This window comes from Mastigoproctus giganteus, chromosome 2 (genome assembly GCF_048544385.1).
Source record: "Mastigoproctus giganteus isolate SK-2022 chromosome 2, ASM4854438v1, whole genome shotgun sequence".
Lineage (NCBI taxonomy): Eukaryota > Metazoa > Arthropoda > Arachnida > Uropygi > Thelyphonidae > Mastigoproctus > Mastigoproctus giganteus.
This window is the reverse complement of record NC_143576.1, coordinates 3760204-3783643: the sequence shown is the minus strand read 5'-3', so window position 1 is coordinate 3783643 and position 23440 is coordinate 3760204. Positions and strand designations below refer to the sequence as shown.

The 23440-nt window shown below is 39.4% G+C and overlaps 1 protein-coding gene across 1 annotated transcript in view; it reads left to right on the top strand.

Moving 5' to 3' along the window:
* Positions 1–23440, top strand: part of APC7 (anaphase-promoting complex subunit 7) — a 168973-nt gene that overhangs the window by 6913 nt on the left and 138620 nt on the right. Inside the window, exon 2 of the mRNA XM_090390334.1 lies at positions 3729–3851. Coding sequence (XP_090246460.1) covers positions 3729–3851 — 123 coding nt within the window. The remainder of the gene's footprint in view (positions 1–3728; positions 3852–23440) is intronic.

Sequence of the window (23440 nt, the reverse complement as noted above, 5' to 3'; positions counted from 1 at the left end):
TGTCAGTACCCATGCTCTGCAAATCCTGGCAGGCACCATGCCACTGGACCTGGAGGTGGTCCGCTGTGGACTACTCTTCCACCTCTCCAAAGCAAATTCCAAGACCATCCTCGACTTCACAACAGACCCCACAAACAGAAAGCAGAAAAGAAGCATCTCCTCACGCATCTGCAGCAGGCGTGGCAAGCGAGATGGACTTCTTCCAACAAAGGTGAAATCACTAAAAAGTTCTTCCCTTTCATTAACAGGGCGTTCCCCAGGCTTCCCCTCTGTTTTTCACCTGGCCTTTATGCTACATATCTGTTAACTGGCCATGGATCATTAAAAGGCAAACTGACAGCCCTGGGAATCATCGATGATCATACTTGCACCTGTGGTGGGACTGAGAGTTGGTCGCATCTTATGTATGACTGCCCCCTTATGTATGAGGATCTCTGCTGTACCGTCATCACTTCCTTGAAACATACCTGCTTGATAATAGGGAGGAATATACAGCTTTTACGCATTTTGCACAAGAGCTCTTCAGCCAAAGGAAATCCTTATCTACAGTTCCTGTACCAGCACCACAATGGTCCCAAGGAAGACAACAGACGGTTTGAGACCATGATGGACTTTCATCCAGACTAGACAGTCATGAACTTGACCGTCACACCATCAAACGGACAACTATCCGACGATTGGAGTTTGAAAGCTACCGTTGGATTGAATTAAACCCCTGGATTGGACACCGCCTGATGTCAATGACAGAGGCGCCAAATGGTGATCCTATCAGTGCCCTTGTACAGTTACTTTCGAACCCATTCCTTCCCCTTTCTTCGCCTTCGCCTGATGGACTGAATGTCCATTGATTGGTTGGGGATGCCTTCACCTATATCCCCATACTCTTACTTTCATTCCCCCTCTTCTTCTGCACACCCTGTACTACCTCACTCTATCTAATCACTTTTTTTTTTTTTATTTATTTTTTTTTTTTTGTGGTTTTTTTTTTTTTTTTTTTTTTTTTAACTTGGTCTCCGCTCAGGAAGCTGAGGCGACCCTGATGGAGACTGGCCAGAGAATTATGGGCAGAGTCTGGCTACCTCCTAGTGGTGTGTGTGTGCAGGCAACATGGGGTTCCCCCAGGGGCCCTGCAGCCAAATGCCAGGACACACAACAGAACCGAACACAATACTATACATCCAACACACAACACTTTTCTGGCATCTACAGTAGTACTGTATTTCTTCACAGTGTACATGTGGCGCAGATGTGGGAAACCACAGGTGGCACCTGACCCTAACACTATGCACACTATGTCATATCATGACATTCTCGGCAGCGCTGCAAGCAGATTTTTCTGTTTTTCTCTGAAACAAGTAGATTCCGAATAGGCAGGTGACTGCCAATACCCAGTTTCTTCAATTCCCTGTGCATGGTACATGTTGAAATAGGGCAGTTCTGGGCTTGAATCCAGAAGTTATTTGCTGCACACTGGCTGTCCTGTTTTTCCATACAATCTTCCTTAGAGTATGACTGCTTCCCTCTTGAAGTATTGGTTTTCTGCTGCATTTACACCTTTGAGATGTGGAAGAACCATTTGCTTTCCAATGATTAAAAAATCTTTGAGATGGATTATTTTGAGAAACCAGTTATGTCTTTCATTTCTTGAATCATGGCTCCTGCTAAATGTGCATCCACAATAAGACCTTTTTTCAAAGTATACTAGATCACACATTTTCTCCATTCTGGCTTCAGATTAGTGCAGTTGAACAGCCTTTGCAGTTTTTATACTCAATAAGGCAACACATCATCACTCCCTGTCACAGGTTTTTTTTTTTTTTGCATTTATTCATATATACTATTGTAAATATACAATTAAGATTCTGCTATTTATTTGCCTTGCTGTCTCTGACTGTTGTAATACAAAGGGGTTTTTTTTTTTTTTTTTGTGGCCAGCCTGTACAATGAGTTAATCACCTCCTTGTCTCTGCTGGCAAAATTTCTATGTATCGTTGACAGAACCCTATGAACTTTTTGTCCTAGTAGCCTTTCTGTACTGTTTGTAATTTCATGTTGAACTGTGCAATTGCTCTTGCTCTTAGGGTTTTTCATTCTCCACTACCTTAAGTATTGTGCCAAACAATACTCAAGGTAGTGGAGAATGAATATTGTGCCAAACAATTGGTATATTATTTGGGAATTGCTACCCAAATGCTGTATATTCTGTTTATCAACATTAAACCTCAGTTACTACTTTTCAGCCTGTCTGGCTTCTTCAGGACTTGTTGCAGTAGCATATCCTGATGAGTAGCAGACTCCATTAATAACATTATTTCACAAAGAGTGGCTTTTAAAAACTCTCCCTAATTCAGACTACTACAATATGTACAGTAGTCATTCGTGTGGATTATTAAAAGCTGTATTTAAATCTTTGTTGAAGTTTGAATATTGATAACACTAAGGGGGCCCAGCACTAAATCATGAAATAAAACTAATACAAGTAGTCCATGAAGAGTGACCATTAATAACCATCTTCCATCTTCTGCCACTCAATCAGCCCTGCATCCATAGCATAACTTGCCTCTAATATGAGACTGTTCTGATCTACATAGGCACTTTTCATGTGGAACAGTATCAAAAACTGTATTGAAATCTAAATATCTGATGTTAAATTAATTTTTATGTCTATGATTAGCTTATCTGATTGGTCAGACAAAATTTCCCCTTAGGAAATCTATGTGCTGATTGCTGTATAAATGCATTCCTGTCAAAATGATCCTGCAGTACTTTTTAACCCCTAACTCCCTTATTTTTTCTTCAACAGATGTCAATCTTACAGGGCTGTAATTACTTAGTTTGGCCTTTGAACCTCTTTTGTGAATAGGAGAGACATTTGCATATCTGCAATTTGTAGGGATCTTCCTTGAATCAAGGATGCTCTCGTAATTATGGCTGAAGGTTTGCCTACTTCATTTTCTGCATCTTTTAATATAAGTGAATTAACTCTGTCAGTCCCATATGCCTTATTTACTTTTAGTTCCAACAATTTCTCTTCCACTTTCCTCTCAGTTATCATAAGATCATTTAGCTCCCAGGTATAATTAATTATATTTCTGGTACCTGCATCCTTAAAAATGTCATGCATAAATATAGATACAAAATATCTGTTAGTAATTTATACACAAATTACTAACAGAGTGTTAGTAATTTGTCTAGGAGTGTTTGTGTATACAAACACTCCTAGACAATTACAATATTTATTTGTAATTGTTCAGGAGTGTGTGTTTTTATTATTAATTGAAGTCAGTGTATAGCTCCAATATTGGTAATTTTCATAAATTAAAATAATTTTTTTTATTCTCTTCCATTGTTTACAAAATTCTGCACTTTTATATTTTGTTACATTGATCTTTATATTGATTAAATCAGTTACTTTAATGTAAAATACAGGATAGGCCACGAGTCATTTTTCCAAGAAAAGATGCAATTTACCAATAAATAAATTGCTGAAAATTGATTACACGATTACTTTATTACTTTAAATGTCATAACAGTATGTAAATATTAATAAAGCACTGGGCATGAAACTAATTTTGATATTTAAATTGTATAAATTATTTCTCAATAAACTGGCATATGGTCCACCCTCTGTCAGAGCAGTAAGAGAAGTTTTTTATTCAGAATATTTTAATTAAACATCTATAAATGGTTTATATTTAATCTGTATATAAAAACTTTTCTTTTTGTAGGCAAGTATTGTCCTTTCACTTAGTGATCACAGTCCTGATCTTCTGACTCCAATAGTAAAATATCAGATTCTGGTATATTATGCTGATTCGCTTTATCATTCAAAGGATTATAGGAAGGCTGAAGTAAGTTTTATAGAATTTAAGGATATGATTTAATTTGTTTATTTATTAAAGTTAATGATTTAATTCAATGTGATGAAATGGTTGGAGGGTATTCTGTAACCATTCTCAGGATTCCCACAGTTGATATCAGAAACAGGCATATTTGCATTCTTTAATCACAGTTTCTTGGTTTAATTTATAAAAGGTATTTGTACTCTCAAGAAAGGAAGGAGCATTCCTTCTTAACTATTGAACTAGTCTTTGAATAGTTTAATTGCTGATCTGAATAAAGTAGTGTTGTAATGCACAGTGTAATAATTTGTAAGAAATGACCTGTGTTTAGATATTAAAACAGACTTTAAACTTTTTGGTCTTACACCAAACAGTTTAACCTCTCCCTCCTGTCTATATTATGTGAGAATTTGCAGTATGATAGTTACACTGCTAGTTGATTGATGTAACTATCAGAAATGTATTTTAAATAAAGAAGGATTTTATAAGGATATTGTAAATTTCATATTTTCGGTGTTATCACCTACTGGCTTAATAGTGTGCACACACACAAAAAGTACAAGAATGGAGAAATTGAAAAATAAAGAAAACTAATGAAAAGAAAAATGCACTGAGCAATGTTCTCTTGCATGAAACAGGGGAAGTAAACACCTAGAATAAATAGAAAACAGCAAAAGCTAGTGTTAAACAATAAAACTAGCGTTGGATAACAGAACAGCATATAAAAAAATTTCTTATTATTTATTGCAGCTGCTATAGTCCTGATGGCATTATTTTTATCCAAGATAATTTACTGTCATTCATTTTCTTATTTAATTTTTCTCTTTCCCCTTGTCTTTTCTATCTTTCTTGTTTTTTACTTTACTATATTTTCTTGTGTGTGTATTGGTTTCCTCTGCTTTCTTATGCATCTAGAAAGCTGCATAAGAAACTGTTAGGATCTTGTTATATTTCACTGTAGCCATTTTCCTGTATAGCTTTATGTATTATTGTTTTATTATTTGAGAAATAATTTATTTAAATTATTTTTCCTATGACTTATATGTTGTTTTTGTCTCATCCACCCTATTCTTACTGTTTAATATGCTAGCTTTCACCTTAGCATCAGCATTAGCATTAGTAGAGGCATATGATACAAGAAAGCAAGCTTATGCAGCATCAGCCAAAAAAAAAAGAAAGAAAAAACAAAAACCACTACCACTTCACCCTTCCATTCGTTCGAAATACCTGTCCAGCTGAGCCTTAAATTTATTTAGGCTATCAACTTCCACGACAAGGGATGGAAGTCTGTTCCACCAACCAACTACCCGCTGGCTAAAGGCAAATATCCGCACGTTTATCCTACATCTGTCTTTCCTCAATTTGAATTTATGCCCTCTCAGGTGATTCTTCTGAGTAAGAAGAAGAATCCCATCAGCATTAAGCTTGCTCAAACCATTCAAGGCTTTATACACCTCTATCAGATCACCTCGCTGGTGCCTAGTCTCCAGACACTAATTTGCAAAACTTAGGCCTTTCTTTGTAAGAGTACCCCTTTGTTCCATTCACTAATCTTGTTTCCCTTCTCTGTACTTGTTCCTGCAGCTCTACATCCTTCTTGAAATGAGGCCTCCAGACTTGTATACAGTACTCAAGGTGTGGCCTGACCATTGCCTTATACAAGGGAATAATCACCTCCTTATCTCTGCTAGAAAAATTCCTGTATATCATTGACAAGACACCATGAGCTACTCTTGCAGCCCGTCTGCACTGCTCAGAAAACTTCATATCTGCCTGCACAATTTCCTCCAGGTCCTTTTCATTCTCTACCACTGTCAGTGTAGTACCACAGAGTTGATACGTTGCTCTGGGGTTGCTGTTTCCCATATGTAGTACTTTACATTTGTCAATGTTAAACTTCATTTGCCACCTCTCCGCCCATCTGCTCAACCTTTCCAGATCCTGTTGCAGCAGCATAGCGTCAGTAGTGTCTTTGACAACCCTGCCAACCTTTGTATTGTCTGCAAACTTGGACATTAAGCTTGATATACCATCATCAATATCATCTACAAATACAGAAAACAATAATGGACCCAACATATTTTTCATTTCTACACACACAAACACACTGAGTGGCCACTTTATTAGGTGCACCTACCCTTTATAAAGCAGGCATGCAGATATATAGGGATGCTGTATCTGTGAGATTGGCAATAAAAAAGATTTAAGTGATTTTGAATGTGGCATGGTAGCAGAGGCGTAACTAGAGTTAGAGTCGATGGCGCCCAGGGCAAATAAAAACATGGCACCCCTTGGACACACGGAATTGGAATTTTTGCATTTTTTAACCAGAAAAATGGCACCTCCAAAATCTGGCACCCAGGGCATGTGCCCCATCTGCCTCACCCTAGTTACACCACTGCATGGTAGTCAGAAACAGCAGCTGTGCTGGTATGAGTATCTCAGAGTATGCAGCAACTCTACTGGAGTTTTCACATAAAGCTGTATCTCGAGTATATTGAGATTAGTCCAGTAACCAAATAGCATGTGATCCTGTGGTTGGAAACAGCTCATTGATGTGAGAAGCCAATAGAACCTGACAAGACTTGTGCAGAATAACAGAAAGGCTATAGTCAGTCAGATAACAACCTATTACAACATTGGTAACAAAAATGGCAAGTTAGAATGCATAACAAGTAGTACCAGTTACATATGGGGTATCGTAGTATGCAACTGAACTGGGTTATCATTCATGTCAGCATAAAAGTAGAAGACATCGCTACAGTGGGTCCAGATACACCAACACTGGGCAGCGGAGAAGGTGAAAAACATCTGATGTGATGAATCCAGGTTCCTGCTGATGGGAGGGCCCAAAAATAGTGAAAACAGTAAGTCTGTGAACCCATCCTGCCAGATATTAGCAATGTAGATTGGTGGTGGTGTGGGGAATGTTTTCGTGGTGCACTTTGGGCCCTTGATACCAGTGGAGGAGCATTTGAATGCCACAGGTTATCTGTATATTGTTTTCAGCAAGATTTATAACTTCATGGCCATAATATGTCTATCTGAATGGGGCCTTCCAGCTGGATAGTGTGCATGTCACAAGGCCATAATTGTACAGAGCCGGTTCCAGAAATATGAGTGAATTTTATTTTACATCTGACAACATTTTCTCCACTTGAGCACCTGTGGGATGAGGTGGAATGAACTGTTAGAGTAGAGATCTGTAGCCATCCAGTTGCAACCACTATGAGAAATATTTGAGCCAGCATGGACCAGCATCTGCATGGCATGCTTTTGGTACCTTATTAAGTCCATAACGACTCAATGTAAATATATATGAATTCTTTATTTCTAATGAATAATTTAAAAAAAATAAAATTAAAGCTATATTCCAGAAGCGACATATCTAGAGAAGTTAATAATAAATTTTATATTTTTTAACTGTAAACATCTTTGGCAGCACCTACTAATTTTTGGATGGTAGTAAAATCAATTTGTCACAATTTTGCGACACGGAAACGATGTCATTTCTGTTTCATAACAAAGAAAAACGGAGTCGGGAGAAGATATTGTGCAAAGGATCATGGGAGGTGATATTGGATGTGCTCATAGCTGGCATAAACCAGCTGGTGGCAGAAAAACGTGTATGATTCGGGGCATGCTGCTTATGTGGCTTTGGGCTAACCATTGCCACCCATGGCAGAAATCTTTTGGTAATCAAAGAAATGGATATCTTGAGGGCAGTGATCTTGGATGTGCTCAGAGCTGGCATAAGCCAGCTCTGAGCACATCCTTCGTTGCCCATGTGCCATAAAAACCAAAACCAAACCAGCTCTGAGCACATCCAAGGTCATTAAAGTTCATGTGCTTCAGCCTTACCAGTTGAAGCGCATGTAATGTAGTACCCGTCTGTATTACTGAAGCAGTCATATATTTTCATCAAGAGGCGAATCAAACGTTTTTCTGCAACCAGTTAGGCCGATCAAGAATATTTGAATCGGTTTGCAATTGGGAGATAACAGACTCCAAATTACATGTATGAGTAGAATCTTTTGCTTGTCATTGGCCATTCTCATTAACTTGCAGTCCTCATTGGTCATCAAGTTTTCACGTTTCTTTGCAATTGCTCTGTAAAAATTGAGGAAAAACTTTGAAAACTGGGAAAAAAGAACTAAGTTTTAATGAAGTAGAAAGCAAGTAACAAATAATGTTCAACATTAAAAAAAAACAAGTTAGGAATACAGCAGACATATTTTAATGAATGTATAACAAGACTTCAAATACTTGGCAGATAAAAGCACATGAAAGAACAAGCAGGTTGTTAATGTGGGCAGTGTGCTAATTTCAGATGCATTAGAAAGTAGTAATAATTTGTGACTTATAATTCAACTCGCTCATCAGAATCCTTTTTATCTCATCTTGCTGCTTTAATTTTCCACCCACTAGGAGTCAAGTTATTACAAGTGGACAGATGGACACAGTGAAGGCAATAGGCACTTTACACATATATGCTAATGCACCTAAATAGAAGAGAAAAGGAGGAGAAAATGAATCCTCACTGAATCCAAACATCAAGCACACTCTTATGCCTTATCAGACTTCACAGCATTATCTGCTTGTTTTGTAAATTGAAATTAGTATACTTTGGCTCATCAGGGCAGAAAAAAATTCTTGCTCCCTTTAGATGAATTTATTAAAAATAGTCAAAAACTTGAGCAGTGGCTACTTTGAACTGTAATCTAGCAACAGAAAAATGGCAGTAATTAATATTATTAACATTAGCATTAGGAGAGGCATATGATGCAAGAGAACAAGCTTATATAGCATCAGCCAAAAAAAAAAAAAAAAACGTTCTCATTTCACCCATCCATTTGCTCCAGATGTTTGTCTAGTTCTTTCTTGAACTTATTTAAGCTGTCAACTTCAACAACAACAGTGGTAGTTTGTTTCATCAATCAACCACTTGCTGGCTAAAGGAAAATTTCCACACATCTATTCCACAACTTTTTTTCCTTAATTTAAATTTATGTCCACTCAGACGATTAATCTGGACAAGAGGAAGAATCCCATCAGCATTAAGCTTGTTCAAACTATTCAAGGCCTTATACATCTCAATCAGATCACCTACAGGTGCCTAGTCTCCAGACACTGTAATTTGCAAACTTAAGCCTTTCTTTGTAAGAGCAACCCTTTGTTCCATTAACTAATCTTGTTGCCTTTCTCTGTACTCATTCCAGCAGCTCTACATCCTTCCTAAAATGAGACCTCCAGACCTGTATACAGTACTCAAGGCATGGCCTGACCATTGCCTTATACAAGGGGATGATCACCTCCTTATCCCTGCTAGAAAAATTACTGTATATCATTGACAAGATACTATGAGATGCTCTTGCAGACTGTCTGCACTGTTCAGAAAACTTCATATCTGACTGTACAATTATCCCCAGGTCCTTTTCATTCTTTACTGCCCTGAGTACTTTACATTTCAATGTTAAAATTAAGTTGCACCTCTTATCCCATCTACTCAACTTTTCTAGATCCTGTTGCAGTAGTTTACTGTCATTACTGTCATTAACGACCCTCCCAATCTTCTTATCGTCTCCAAACAGACAATAAGCTTGATATGCCTCCATCAGTATCATTAATAAGTACAAAGAAAAAAACAATGGACCCAGCACTGAACCCCGGGAGACTCCACTAATAACATTAGTCCACAAAGAACAGTGTCCATTGATTACCACTCTGTCTTCTCCCACTGAACCATCCCTTTATCCATAGCAGCAAATTACCCTTAATGCCATACTGCTCTGACTTGTACAGTGGTCTTCCATGTGCAGCAGTATCAAAAGCTTTTCTAAAATCAAAGTATATGATATCAAAATTATTTTTTACACCCAGTTCTTTTGTAAACCACATCTTAGTATCCAATCAAATTGGTCAGACAAGACTTTCCCTTAACAAATCCATGCTGTCCGAACTATAACTAAAGTCTTGTGTAGATGATCTTGCAGTGCTTCTTTAATCAGTGCCTCCTCCATTAATTTCCCCAGACTGAAGTTAAACTAATAGGTCTGTAATTATTTGTGTAACCCTTTGATCCTCCTTTGTGAATTGTGGTCACATTTGCACATCTCCAATCCATGGGGACCTCCCCTGAGTCCAAGAAAGCTCTCATAATTATGGCTAAGGGTTTGTTTACCTTCCTTTGGCACCTCCTTTAATATAACTGGATAGATCCCATCCACCCCAGGAAGATCCCATACCTTCCTGATGTTTAACTTGAACAATTTTTCCTCCACTTTGCTCTCAGTTATTACAAAATCATTTAGCTCACTGCCAGAGTTTAAAAAAACCTCTGACATTCCCCTCCCTGAATAACTTCTTATGTGAGAATATAGATGCAAAATACTCATTCGGTTTGTCAGCTACCTGAGCAGGAGCATCAAGAGTTGAACCACCGATATCAAGTGGACCAATCAGATTCATCTCCTTTCTTCTAGAGTTTATATAAGTAAAGAACTCATTGCATCCTTAGCCAATGATTTCTCGTCTTTGCCTGCCTTATATTCTTCAAATATTAAAGAGAACGACAATGATGGACGTCGTTTTTCAGGAACATGGACAACAATGGACAAATTTCACCAGTGGTTACTAAATTTATTGGTGCTTATGTGTGTTGGGATGAAGCAGTTGGAGAAGGCAAGGAGGGACAATATGCAGGTCAATATGGGCTGGGTTGGTGGAGTTTTGCGACCAGAATGAACTAATGATAATGAATACAGTACTTAGTTTAAATAGTATAAAAAGAGATATGCATGAAAGATGCCTGAGGGTGGAAATAGATATCGATTGAACTATATCTTAGGAATAGTCGTCGAAATAGTGTGGAAAGCTCTGTGCATACCCAGGACAAAACATACGAGGGATGGCAATAAAGTTCTCAGACTGGTGCAGTAAAAAGAACACTTAAGTGAAGGAGTTCAAATGTTGTTTTATTTTTATTCAAAGTAATCACCACCTAATTGAATGCACTTATTACACCATTCTAAAAGTTTCTGAAAAGAGTCAGCAAAGACAGCTTTGGATCTTTGTTTTCAACATCCCGAAACCTCTTTCCTTTGGGGGCAGTTTCCACCTTGGAAAAGAGGAAGCACTCTGCTAGTGCTAGATTGGGAGACTAAGGTGGATAGTTAATCTGGACAATAACATGTTTCATCAGAAATATCTTCGCAACAAGTGTGGAATGGAATGGCATTGTTGTGCAACAAGGCAAACAGTCTTTCTCTCAAAATTGTCGTGTCACCCAGGAAATGCATTTCAGTAGTCTTTGAAACATGTATGTAGAATGGAGCATTGATGCTCTCCCCTTCAGGTACAAATTCCTTGTGAATCACATCCCATTTGTCAAAAAACATGATCAGCATCATCTTGATTCTGTACTTCTGTAAACAAAACTTTTTTGGGCCTTGGTGATTTTGAAGTCCAGTGCATGCTCTGATGCTTCATCACTGTGTCTTAATGTAACACCAAACACTAATCTCTTAGGATTAGCATTAGTTGAGGCATTCGATGCAAGAAAGCAAACTTATAGAGCATCAGCCAAAAAAAAAAACCCTTCCCATTTCACCCATCCAGTCACTCCAAATGTTTGTGTAGTTCAGCCTTAAATTTATTTAAGCTATCAACTTCCACAACAGATGGAAGTCTGTTCCACCAATCAACTACCCTATGGTTAAAGGCAAACTTCCACACATTTATTCTACAACTGTCTTTCCTCAATTTGAATCTATGCCCTTCAGGTTCTTAGTCTGAGCAAAGTATCCCATCAGCATTGAGCCTGCTCAAATCATTCAAGGCCTTTTACGCCTCAGTCAGATCACCTAGCAGATGCCTAGTCTCCAGATACTGCAATTTGCAGAACTTAAGCCTTTCTTCATAAGTGCATCCCTTTTTTCCTCTCACCAATCTTGTTGCCCTTCTGTGTACCCGTTCTAGCAACTCTACATCCTTCCTAAAATGATGCCTCCAGACCTGTATACAGTACTCAAGGTGTGGGCTGATCATTGACTTGCGGAATGGTCAGGAAATGACCACCACATATCCCGGAGCAATGTGGCCTTAGTTGCTGATGCTCCTAAAAACCAAATAACAACAACATGATCATTGCCTTATACAAATGGATAATCACCTCCTTGTCTCTGCTAGCAAAATTCCTATATATTAGCATTAGCATTAGTAGAGGCATATGATGCAAGAAAGCAAGCTTATGCAGCATCAGCCCAAAAAAAAAAACCCCTTCCATTTCATGCCTCCATTTGTTCCAAATGCCTGTCCAGCTCAGCCATAAATTTATTTAGCTATTAGCTTCCACAATAAAAGATGGAAGCCTGTTCCACCAATCAACTACCCTCTGACTAAAGGCAAATTTCTGCACATCTATTAGTATTAGTATTAGTAATGGCCGCATGGTGCAAGAAAGCCTATGGCTTATGCTGCACCAGCCAAAAAAAAAAAAAAAAAAAAAGAAAATTAAACCTATCATCCTATGCGCTTCACTTACCCGAAGGTACTATCCAGATGACCTTTGAATTTCCCCAAACTGTCAGCCTCTACCACCCATGAAGGCACCTTATTCCAGTAATTTATAACTCGCTGGCTAAAATAAATCTTCCTGCAGTCCAATCTAAACATTTCCCCCCCGTAACTTGAATTTATGTCCCCCCAGTTCTAGCATCATTTATAATCTTGAAAATTTCGTCCTCATTCATTTTACTGATGCCTCTCAAATCTGCTCTAAGGTGTCTAGTTTCCAAACTCTGCAACCCACATATTCGAAGTCTTTCTTCATAAGGTCGCCCTTTTGCCGATCTCACCAGGCGAGTTACCCGTCTTTGCACCCTTTCAAGGAGCTCGATGTCTTTCTTTAGATGCGGTCTCCATACTTGAACACAGTATTCCAAGTGTGGTCTAACATAAGCCTTATATAATGGGATTATCACATCCCTATCTCTACTTGCAAAAGTTCGATAGATCATCGATAGGACACCATGGGCCTTCCTTGCAACCTGTTTACAATGCTCAGAGAATTTCATGTCTGACCGTATCGTAACAACCAAGTCCCTTTCCTACAGTACTGGGTTTAGTTGAACTCCACCAAGTGAATAAGTTATTTTGGGATTACTGTTTCCCAGGTGTAATACCTTACACTTTGTTGGATTAAAGCATAGCTGCCATTTTTCTGACCATTCCTGAAGTCTATCTAGGTCTCTCTGAAGAAGCTCAGCTTGACAGTGATCATTAACTACTTTACCAATTTTAACATCATCTGTAAATTTAGACATCACGCCCTCTATCCCTTCATTGATGTCGTTTATGAAAATTAAAAACAACTGTGGTCCTAATACTGATCCTTGGGGAACCCCACTTCTTACATCAACCCAATCTGAGGAATAGCCATTTATCACAACCCTCTGCCTCCTGCCCCGAAGCCATCCTTCTATCCGTCTATTCCATCTAAGGATTTTCCCAGTGATTCCAACCTGTTCCAGCTTATAAAGCAACCACTCATATGGGACTGAGTCAAAAGCTTTGCTGAAATCTAAATAAACAATGTCGAAATTATTCCCTAAATCCAACTTGTGAGTGACCCTTTCGAAATAGCGCACCAGATTTGTTAAACATGATTTTCCTTTTACAAAACCATGCTGAGAATCCTTGAGAATTTCAATTCAATCCAAATGATCCTGAATTCCACCCTTGATCATTGCCTCCATGATGTTCCCTACTACTGAAGTCAGACTGACAGGTCGATAATTTCCAACTTCACTTTTAGAGCCACCCTTATATATGGGAGATACATTGGCACTTTTCCAATCCAATCCATTATTAGCCTCAATGGTTCAATGCACACGCTTGCCGCCTCCCTTATGATTATAGGGTATATTCCATCAACTCCAGGAGCCTTACTGGTCTGTAGGCTCGAAAGTTTTTTCATTAAATAATCTTGTGAAATTTCAATATCATTAATTACATATTTTTTAACTTCGCTCCCACAATTTCCCATTGCCACAAAAGGTTTTTCATTTGTAAATATCGATGCAAAATAACTGTTGAGTTCATCTGCAACGGCAGCTGGTGTATTTAATACTATCCCCTTTCCCTTACGTAAAGGTCCGATCTGGTTTGTCCTGCTCTTCTTGGCATTTATATATGTGAAGAATTCTTTATCCCCCCCTCTTTGCTCTGTTTGCTAGTGATTTCTCATAAACTGCCTTTGCCTGTCGAACCTTTTCTGTGGCTCTATTACATGTCACCTTGTAGCTGTTATAGGCTTCAGTACTTTTTATTGCTCTGTAACCTTTCCATGCTACCTTTTTCTGCTCAAGTAATGTGGCAACTTCACTATTCATCCAACTTGGAACCCTCCTCGTGGAGTATTTTTTTAATGGTATATACGCATTCAAGGCATCTGTGATTAATGTTTTAAAAGCGTACCACAGTTCAAACGTATTCATTTTCCGCATGATATTTACCCAGTTAATAGAGGCCATGTAGTACCTTAAGGCATCTTAATTTCCTTTTCTGAAATTAAAACCCATTCCTTTGCCTTTTACTTCTGCTACCTCTCTCGTCATCATCCACCGTAGAACTCCGTGATCACTTCCTGCTACTGGTTCCTCTACTGTCAACCCTGTTATGTCATCTGATTCATGTGTGATGATGAGGTCTAGGATATTCTTTTCTCTGGGACTTTCCCTGACATGTTGATACAAATAACAGTCATCTAGTTGATTTAAAAATTTTGTTCCCCATGTCGAGTTTCCTTCCCATTTACTCCAATCAATTAGAGGCAAATTGAAATCACCCATAATAAGGCATTGACGCTTACTTGCCCATTCCATTTGCAAGTAGAGGCTTTTGTCATAATCTTCACAATCACCTGGTCTGTAGATTACTCCTACTTGCATTATACCTTTGTTTCCAACTATCTCACACCATACAGACTCTATACTAGCATGTGAAATGTCTGAATCCAGGAAAGCTATCGTCGCACTCAAGCTGTTTCTGATAAGAAGCATTACCCCACCACCCCTTCTATCTACCCTATCCTTCCTAAATACATTATACAAGCCATACTGAAACTCATCATCCCCACTTTCCGGATGGCACCACGTCTCTGTAAGCCCTATTATGTCTGCGTTACTTGTTTTAACCAGCAGTTCGAATTTGCTCATTTTCTATTTTCTGTTTCATATTCTACAACTATCTTTCCTCAATTTGAAACTGTGCTCCCTCAAGTTCTTACTCTGAGCAAGATGAAGAATCCTGTCAGCATTCAGCTTGCTCAACCCATTGAAGGCCTTATACACCTCAATCAGATCACCTCGCAGGTGTCTACTCTCCAGGCACTGCAATTTGCAGAACTTAAGCTTTTCTTGGTAAGAGCACCCCTTTGTTCCCCTCACCAATCTTGTTGGTGAGGGGAACAACTCTATATCCTTTCTAAAATGAGGCCTCCAGACCTGTACACAGTACTTTAGGTATGGCCTGACCATTGCCTTGTATAATGGGATTATCACCTCCCTGTCTCTACTAGCAAAATTCCATGACAAAAATCATTGACAAGACTCCATGATCGGCGCTGGCAGCCCGTCTGCACTGCTCAGCGAACTTCATATTTAGCTGCACAATTACCTCAGGTCTTTTTTTACTTTTCACTTCCCTGAGTGTAGTACCGCAGAGTTAGTAGGTTTCTCTTCGGTTATTGCTACCCATATGCAGTACTTAGCATTTGTCAAAGTTAAACTTCAGTTGCCACTTCTCAGACCATTTTCCCAACTTGTCTAGATCCAGTTGGAGTACCATAGTGTCATTACCGTTGTTAACAACTCTGCCAAGTCATTGCCGTTGTTAACAACTCTGCCAACCTTTGTATCATCTGCAAACTTGGACATTAAGCCTGATATACCCTCATCAGTATCATTAATAAATCTGCAAAACAACAATGGGCCCAACACCGAACCCTGGGGAACTCCACTAATAATATTTGTCCATGAAGAGCAGTGTCCATTGATTAACACTCTCTGTTGTCTCCCGCTCAACCATCCCTTTATCTATTGTAACAGCTTACCCTTGATGCCATACCTCTCCAATTTGTACAGCAGTCTTCCATGTGCAACAGTATCAACAGCTTTCTTGAAATCCAAGTATATGATATCAAAAGTATTTTTGGCATTCAGTTCCTTTGTGACCACATCATAGTAACTAATCAGATTGGTCAGACAAGACCTCCCTTTGACAAACCCATCATGTGTCTTAACTGTTACTGCAGTCTTATCTAGATGATCCTGTAATGCTTCTTTAACCAGTGATTCCATTATTTTCCCCAGAACTGAAGTTAAACTAACAGGTCTGTGATTATTTGTGTAACCCTTTAATCCTCCTTTGTGAATTGGGGTTATATTTGCACATCTCCAGTCCATGAGGACCTGCCCTGAGTCCAAGGAAGCTCTCATAATTATGGCTAAGGGTTTGCTTACTTCCTTTGCTGCCTCCTTTAATATAGTTGGATAGAGCCCGTCCACCAAAGGTGCCTTCCTTATGTTTGACTTCAACAATTTCTCCTCCACTTTGTTCTCAGTTATTAAAAAATCATTCTGGCACTCCCCTCATTGAATAACTCATGTGTGAATGTAGATGCAAAATACTCATTTAGTTTATCAGCTACCTGAGCATGATCATCAATAGTCAACCCATTTATGTTAAGTGGTTCAATCTGATTCATCCCTTTCCTTCTAGAGTTTACATAAGTAAAGAACTCTGCTGTTTTTGTCTGCATCCTTTGCCAAAATTTCTCATAATCTGCCTTCGCCTGCCTAATCTCCTTTGTGATTTGATTACAGACTAGTTTATACCTGCCATAGGCTTCTGTGTCGCTTGATACTTTATATGCATCCCATACATTTTTTTTCCCTTGCCACTAGCCTCATTGCACACGTTTCTTGATTAGACCGTGGTTCAGGCCCATGACCACCAAATACGGAGGATGCGGAAAGGTCAGGGAATGACCACCGCATATTCCCGTAGCAATATGGCCTTAGTTGCTAATGCTCCTAAAAACCAAATAACAAATAACTAGCTTCATTAATTCATCTGACATCCATTTAGGCTAAAACTTGAACAGTATTTCTTAGTTAGAATAAAAAGCCTAGTAGCCTCAAAAAATTAAGTCCCTGAAGGCTTCTCATTTAGAATTCACTGTTGGTAACATCATTAGTTGATCCCACTGTCTGAGACCTCTGTAGTCACCTTTGTGAAAGCAAAAGCCCTTCCCTTGATGGTAGTTACATCTTTAAATAATTCCCACATCAATACATTGTGAACACTGTCGCCCAGTGGTTCCTCTATCTGCAGATTCGTTATGCCTGAAGAATCACTACTGATAATCAGATTAAGAGTATCACTCCCTCTGGTTGCCTCTCAAACATGTTACTGTAGAAAACAGTCATCCAATAAATCCACAAAAATCTTACTAATGTGCGAGTGACCAACCCCCACAAGTTCCAGTCAATATCTGGAAAGTTAAAATCTCCTATTATAAGGCATTCTGATTTACTGGCCCACTCTATTTCTCTGCACAATTGCTCATTATACTCATCAGTTCATTAGGCCTATAACACACACCTACTCTCATTTTTCCTTCCCCAGTGCTTATTTCATACCAAACAGACTCAACACTGCATTGTCCACCGGCATCAATTGGATGCACTTCCTTAGATTTTGTGTTTCTTAACTAACAGCATAACCCCTCCTCCCTTCCTATCCTGTCTATCCTTCCTATACACATTGTACTCCCCAAATTCCAACTCTACACTGCCTATATCTGTGTGACACCACATCTCTGATATCCCAACAATATCTGTTTTTGATATCTTGACTAGCACTTCAAACTCATCAAATTTATTAACTATACTCCTAGCATTGGTGTACATGCACCTTTTCCTGCTCCTAGCCACCCTAACATAGCCCATGTATTTACTTGTTCCACTATGACTTCCATCAGCCCTGGAAATCTCCATTACCTTGCTTTCCAGTTTGCTGCCCATTCTAATAGAAGCAGTGCAAGGATCACTTTTGCCTCTGCCTGCGGCCACTGTTAACCTTTTAGTCTGTGTATCCCCCCATGCTAGCAGGTTTCCGACCCACCTAACACTGCCTCGATAGAATCAGCAAACATTCTTGCACCCTTTCTATTTAAGTGTATCCCATCCTTGTAGAAGCAGTCTCTCCTGTCAACAAGAGCAGACCAGGCTGAAAAAAAATTCTACCCCTTGAGCCTTGCACAATCTCTCCAGGACCGAATTGATTGAAAAAGCTTTCATCATATACTCCCTCCTATAGTGTCTGGGCAGAATTGCAGACACTTTCACATTCATCCCTAACTTGTGACTTTTTTTTTCAACATTGACCTGTACTTGTTCAGTAAATCTGCAGATCTCTTACTCTTAATGTCATTAGTTCCGACGTGTACAACAATATCACCTTTTGTGCACTGAAAAGATATCTTCTCTACGTCATCAACTTTTGCCCCTGGCAGACATACCCTGGTCCTGTTCCTCCTATCCTTCTTACATAGTATATTCCCCATCTTCCTGACAATAAAGTCACCAACAATAACTAGTTCCTTTGTGTGCGTTCTGCCTTGTTCCTGTCACCAATCTTGTTGCCTTTCTGTGTACCCGTTCTAGCAACTTTACATCCTTCCTAAAATGATGCCTCCAGACCTGTATACAGTACTCAAGGTGTGGCCTGACCATTGCCTTATACAAAAGGATAATCACCTCCTTGTCTCTGCTAGCAAAATTCCTATATATCATTGACAAACTCCTTGACCTGCTCTGGCAGCTCATCTGCACTGCTCAGAGAACTTCATATCTGACTGCACAATTACTCCAGGTCTTTTTCATTTTCTACCACCTTAAGTGTAGTAGCACACAGTTGGTACGTTTCTCTGGAGTTACTTCTACTCATATGCAGTACTTTGCATTTGTCAAGGTTAAACTTCAATTGCCACTTCTTAGCCCATCTGCCCAAATTATCTAGATCCTGTTGCAGTAGCATACTGTCATTAACAACCCTGACAACCTTTGTATCATCTACAAACTTCGACACTAAGCCTGATATACCTTCATCAATATCATTGATAAATATACAAAATAACAGAGGACCCAACACCGAACCCTGTGGGACTCCAATAACATTAGTCCACGAAGAGTAGCACCCATTAATTACCACTTTGTCTTCTCCCACTCAACCATCCTTTTATCCATTGTAGTGATTACCCTTAAAACCATTCTGCTCCAATTTGTACAATAGTCTTCCATGCGCAACAGTGTCAAAAGCTTTCCTGAAAGGCGCCTCCGTAGCCAGGTGGGAAGGAGCAGCAGTGCATAGCACACGCTTCTTGATTAGACCGGGGTTCGAGCCCGTCGCCACCAAATATGGAGGATGCGGAAAGGTCAGGGAATGACCACCGCATATCCCGGAGCAATATGGCCTTAGTTGCTAATGCTCCTAAAAACCAAACAACAAACAAACAAGCTTTCCTGAAATCCAAATGTATGATATCAAAATTATTTTTTTGCATCCAGTTCCTTTGTAACCACATCATAATATCCTATCAAATTTGTCAGACAAGACTTTCCCTTAAGAAACCCATGCTGTGTCTGAATTATTGCTGCAGTCTTGTCTAGATGATCCTGCAATGCATCTTTAACCAGTGACTCCATTATTTTACCCGGAACTGAAGTTAAACTAACAGGTCTGTAATTATTTGTGTAACCCTTTGATCCTCCTTTGTGAATTGGGGTCACATTTGCACATCTCCAGTCCATGGGGACCTGCCCTGAGTCCAAGGAAGCTTTCATAATTATAGCTAAGGGTTTGCTTACTTCCTTTGCTGCTTTCTTTAATATAACTGGATAGATCTCATCCACCCCAGGTGCCTTTCTTATGTTCAATTTCAACAATTTTCCCTCCACTTTGCTCTCAGTTATTACAAAATCATTTAGCTCCCTGCCAGGGTTTGATAATCTTCTGGCCTCCACTGCCCTACAGACATTCCTCATGTGTGAATATAGATGCAAAATGCTCATACAAATGTAAAGTACTGCCTATGGGTAGCAGTAACACCAGAGTAATGCACCAACTGGGTGGTACTACACTCAGGGTAGTGGAGAATGAAAAGGACCTGGGAGTAATTGTGCAGTCAGATATGAAGTTTTCTGAGCAATGCAGACAGGCTGCAAGGGTAGCTCATGGTGTCTTGTCAATGATATACAGGAATTTTGCTAGCAGGGATAAGGAGGTGATTGTCCCCTTGTATAAGGCAATGGTCGGTCCACACCTTGAATACTGCATACAGGTCTGGAGGCTTCATTTTAGGAAGGATGTAGAGCTGCTGGAACAAATACAGAGAAAGGCAATAAGATTGATGAGTGGAACAAATGGTTGCTGTTACCAAGAAAGGCTTAAATCCTGCAACGGCTGGAGACTAGGCACCTATGAGGTGATCTATTTGAGGTGTATAAGGCCTTGAATTGTGTGAGCAAGTTCGATACTGATGGGATTCTTTCTCTTGCTCAGATTACTCACTGAGAGGACATAAATTCAAATTGAGGAAAGACAATTGTAGCATAGATATATGGAAATTTGTCTTTAGCCAGTGGGTGATTGATAATTGGAACAAACTTCCATCTGCTGTAGTTGGAGGTCAACAACTTATAGAAGTTCAAGGCAGAACTAGACAAAAATTTGGATTGAATGGATCGGTGAAATGGGAATCTTTTTTTTGTCTGATTATATATAAGGTTGCTTTCTTGCATCATATGCCTCTACTGTTGCTAATCAGAAGGTGTAAGAGAAATTGGATTTCATTGGATGTGTATTGTGAAGTGAAGCATTGATAAAGTGTGAAGTGAAGCATTGATAAAGTGTGAAGTGAAGCATTGATAGGTGAAACAGGACCAGGGTATGTCTGCCAGGGGCAAAGGTTGATGACGTTGTAGAGCGAATATCATCTTTTAAGGGCACAAAAGGTGATATAGTTGTACACGTTGGCACTAATAATATTAAGAGTAGAAGACCGGCAGAATTACTTAACAAGTACAGGTCACTGTTGAACAAAAGCCAAGAATTAGGGTTGAATTTGAAAGTGTTTGCAATTCTGCCCAGACACGATAGGAGGGAGTATATGATGAGAGCCTTGTCGATCAATTCGGCCCTGGAAAGATTGTGCAAGGCTCAAGGGGTAGAATTTTTTTCAGCCTGGACTGTACTTGGTAACAGGAGAGATTGCTTCTACAGGGATGGGATACACTTAAATAGAAAGGGTGCAAGAATATTTGCTGATGCTATCGAGGCAGTGTTAGGTGGGTCGGAAAACTGCTAGCTTGGGGGGAGACAAAGACCAATAGATTGACAGTAACCACTGGCAGAGGTGAAAGAGATTCTTGCACTGCTTCTATTAGAATGAGCAGAAGCCTGAAAAACAAGATGCATGATATTTCAGAGACTGCTAGGAGCCATTGCGGTACAAGTAAACACATGGGTTGTGTTAGGGTAGCTAAGAATAAAAACAGGTGCAGGTATACTTGCGTGTACACCAATGCTAGGAGTTTAGTAAATAAATTTGATGAATTTGAGGTATTGCTCAAAACATCAAAGGCAGATATTGTTGGGATATCAGAGACGTGGTGTCACACAGATATAAGGGATGCAGAACTGCAATTTGGGGAGTACAACGTCTACAGAAAGGATAGACAGGATAGGAAGGGGGGAAGGGTTATGCTATTAGTTAAGAAACACATAAAAACCAAGGAAGTGAAGCCAGTCGACATCGCTGGACAGTGCAGTGTTGAGTCAGTTTGGTGTGACATTAGCATTGGGAGATCAAAATTGAGAGTAGGAGTGTGCTATAGGCCTAATGACTCTGATGAGTATAATAAGGAACTGTACAGGGAAATAGAGTGGGCCAGTAAATCAGAGAGTCTTATAATGGGAGATTTTAATTTCCCAGATATTGACTGGAATTTGGGGGCTGGTCACTCACCACTAGCAGGGCTTTTGTGTATTTATTGGATGATTGTTTTCTACATCAGCATGTTCGGGAGGAAACTAGAGGGAGTAATACTCTTGATTTGATTATCAGCAGTGATTCTTCATGCATTAAGAATCTGCAGATAAATGAACCACTAGGTGGCAGTGAACACAGTGTGCTGAAGTGGGATTTACTCAAAGAGGTAACTACCATTAGGGGTAAAGGGAAGGGTTATTGCTTCCGTAAAGGCGACTACGATGGACTGAGACAGTATTTAAATTCTATACAGTGGGACCAACTGATGATGTTACCAACAGCAAATTCAAAATGGGAAGCATTCAAAGAACTTATCTTGGAAGCTACTAGGCTTTACGTACCAACTAAGAAATATTGTTCAAGGTTTAGGCCAAAATGGATGTCAGATGAACTAATGAGGCATATGGCAGAGAAGAAAAATGCATGGGATACTTACAAATTAACACATGACACAGAAGCCTATGATAGATACAAGTTGATATGCAACCAAGTTACAAAGGAGGTTAGGCAGGCGAAGGCAGATTACGAGAAATCCTTGGCAAGGGATGCAAAGAAAAACAGCAAAGAGTTCTTTACTTATGTAAACTCTAGAAGGAAGGGGATGAATCAGATTGGTCCACTTGATATTGATGGGTCAACTGTTGATGATCCTGCTCAGGTAGCTAACAAACTAAATGAATATTTTGCATCGACATTCACACATGAGGAGTTATTCAGCAAGGGGAATGCCAGAGATGTATTCAACTCTAGCAGTAAGCTACAGAATCTTGAAATAACTGGGAGTAAAGTGGAGGAGAAACTGTTGAAGATAAACACAAGAAAGGCACCCGGGGTGGATGGGATCTATCCAGTTATATTAAAGGAGGCAGCAAAGGAAGTAAGCAAACCCTTAGCCATAATTATGAGAGCTTCCTTGGACTCAGGGGAGGTACCCATAGACTGGAAATGTGCAAATGTGACCCCAATTCACAAAGGAGGATCAAAGGCTGACACAAGTAATTATAGACCTGGGAGCTTAACTTCTGTTCCAGGAAAATTAATGGAGGCACTGGTTAAAGAAGCACTGCAGGATCATTTAGACAAGACTTCAGTTATAGCTCAGACACAGCATGGTTTTGTTAAGGGGAAGTCTTGCCTGACCAACTTCATTGGATACTATGATGCAGTCACAAAAGAACTGGATGCAGGGAATAACTTTGATATTATATACTTGGATCTTAGAAAGGCTTTTGATACTGTTGCACATGGAAGACTGCTACACAAATTGGAGCAGTGTGACATTGGAGTCAAATTGCTGCTATGGATAAAGGGGTGGATGAGGGGGAGAAGACAGAGAGTGGTAATCAATGGACACTGCTCATTGTGGACTGATGTTATTAGTGGAGTCCCTCAGGGCTCAGTGTTGGGTCCATTATTGTTTTCTGTATTTATAAATGATATTGATGATGGTATATCAAGCTTAATGTCCAAGTTTGCAGATGAT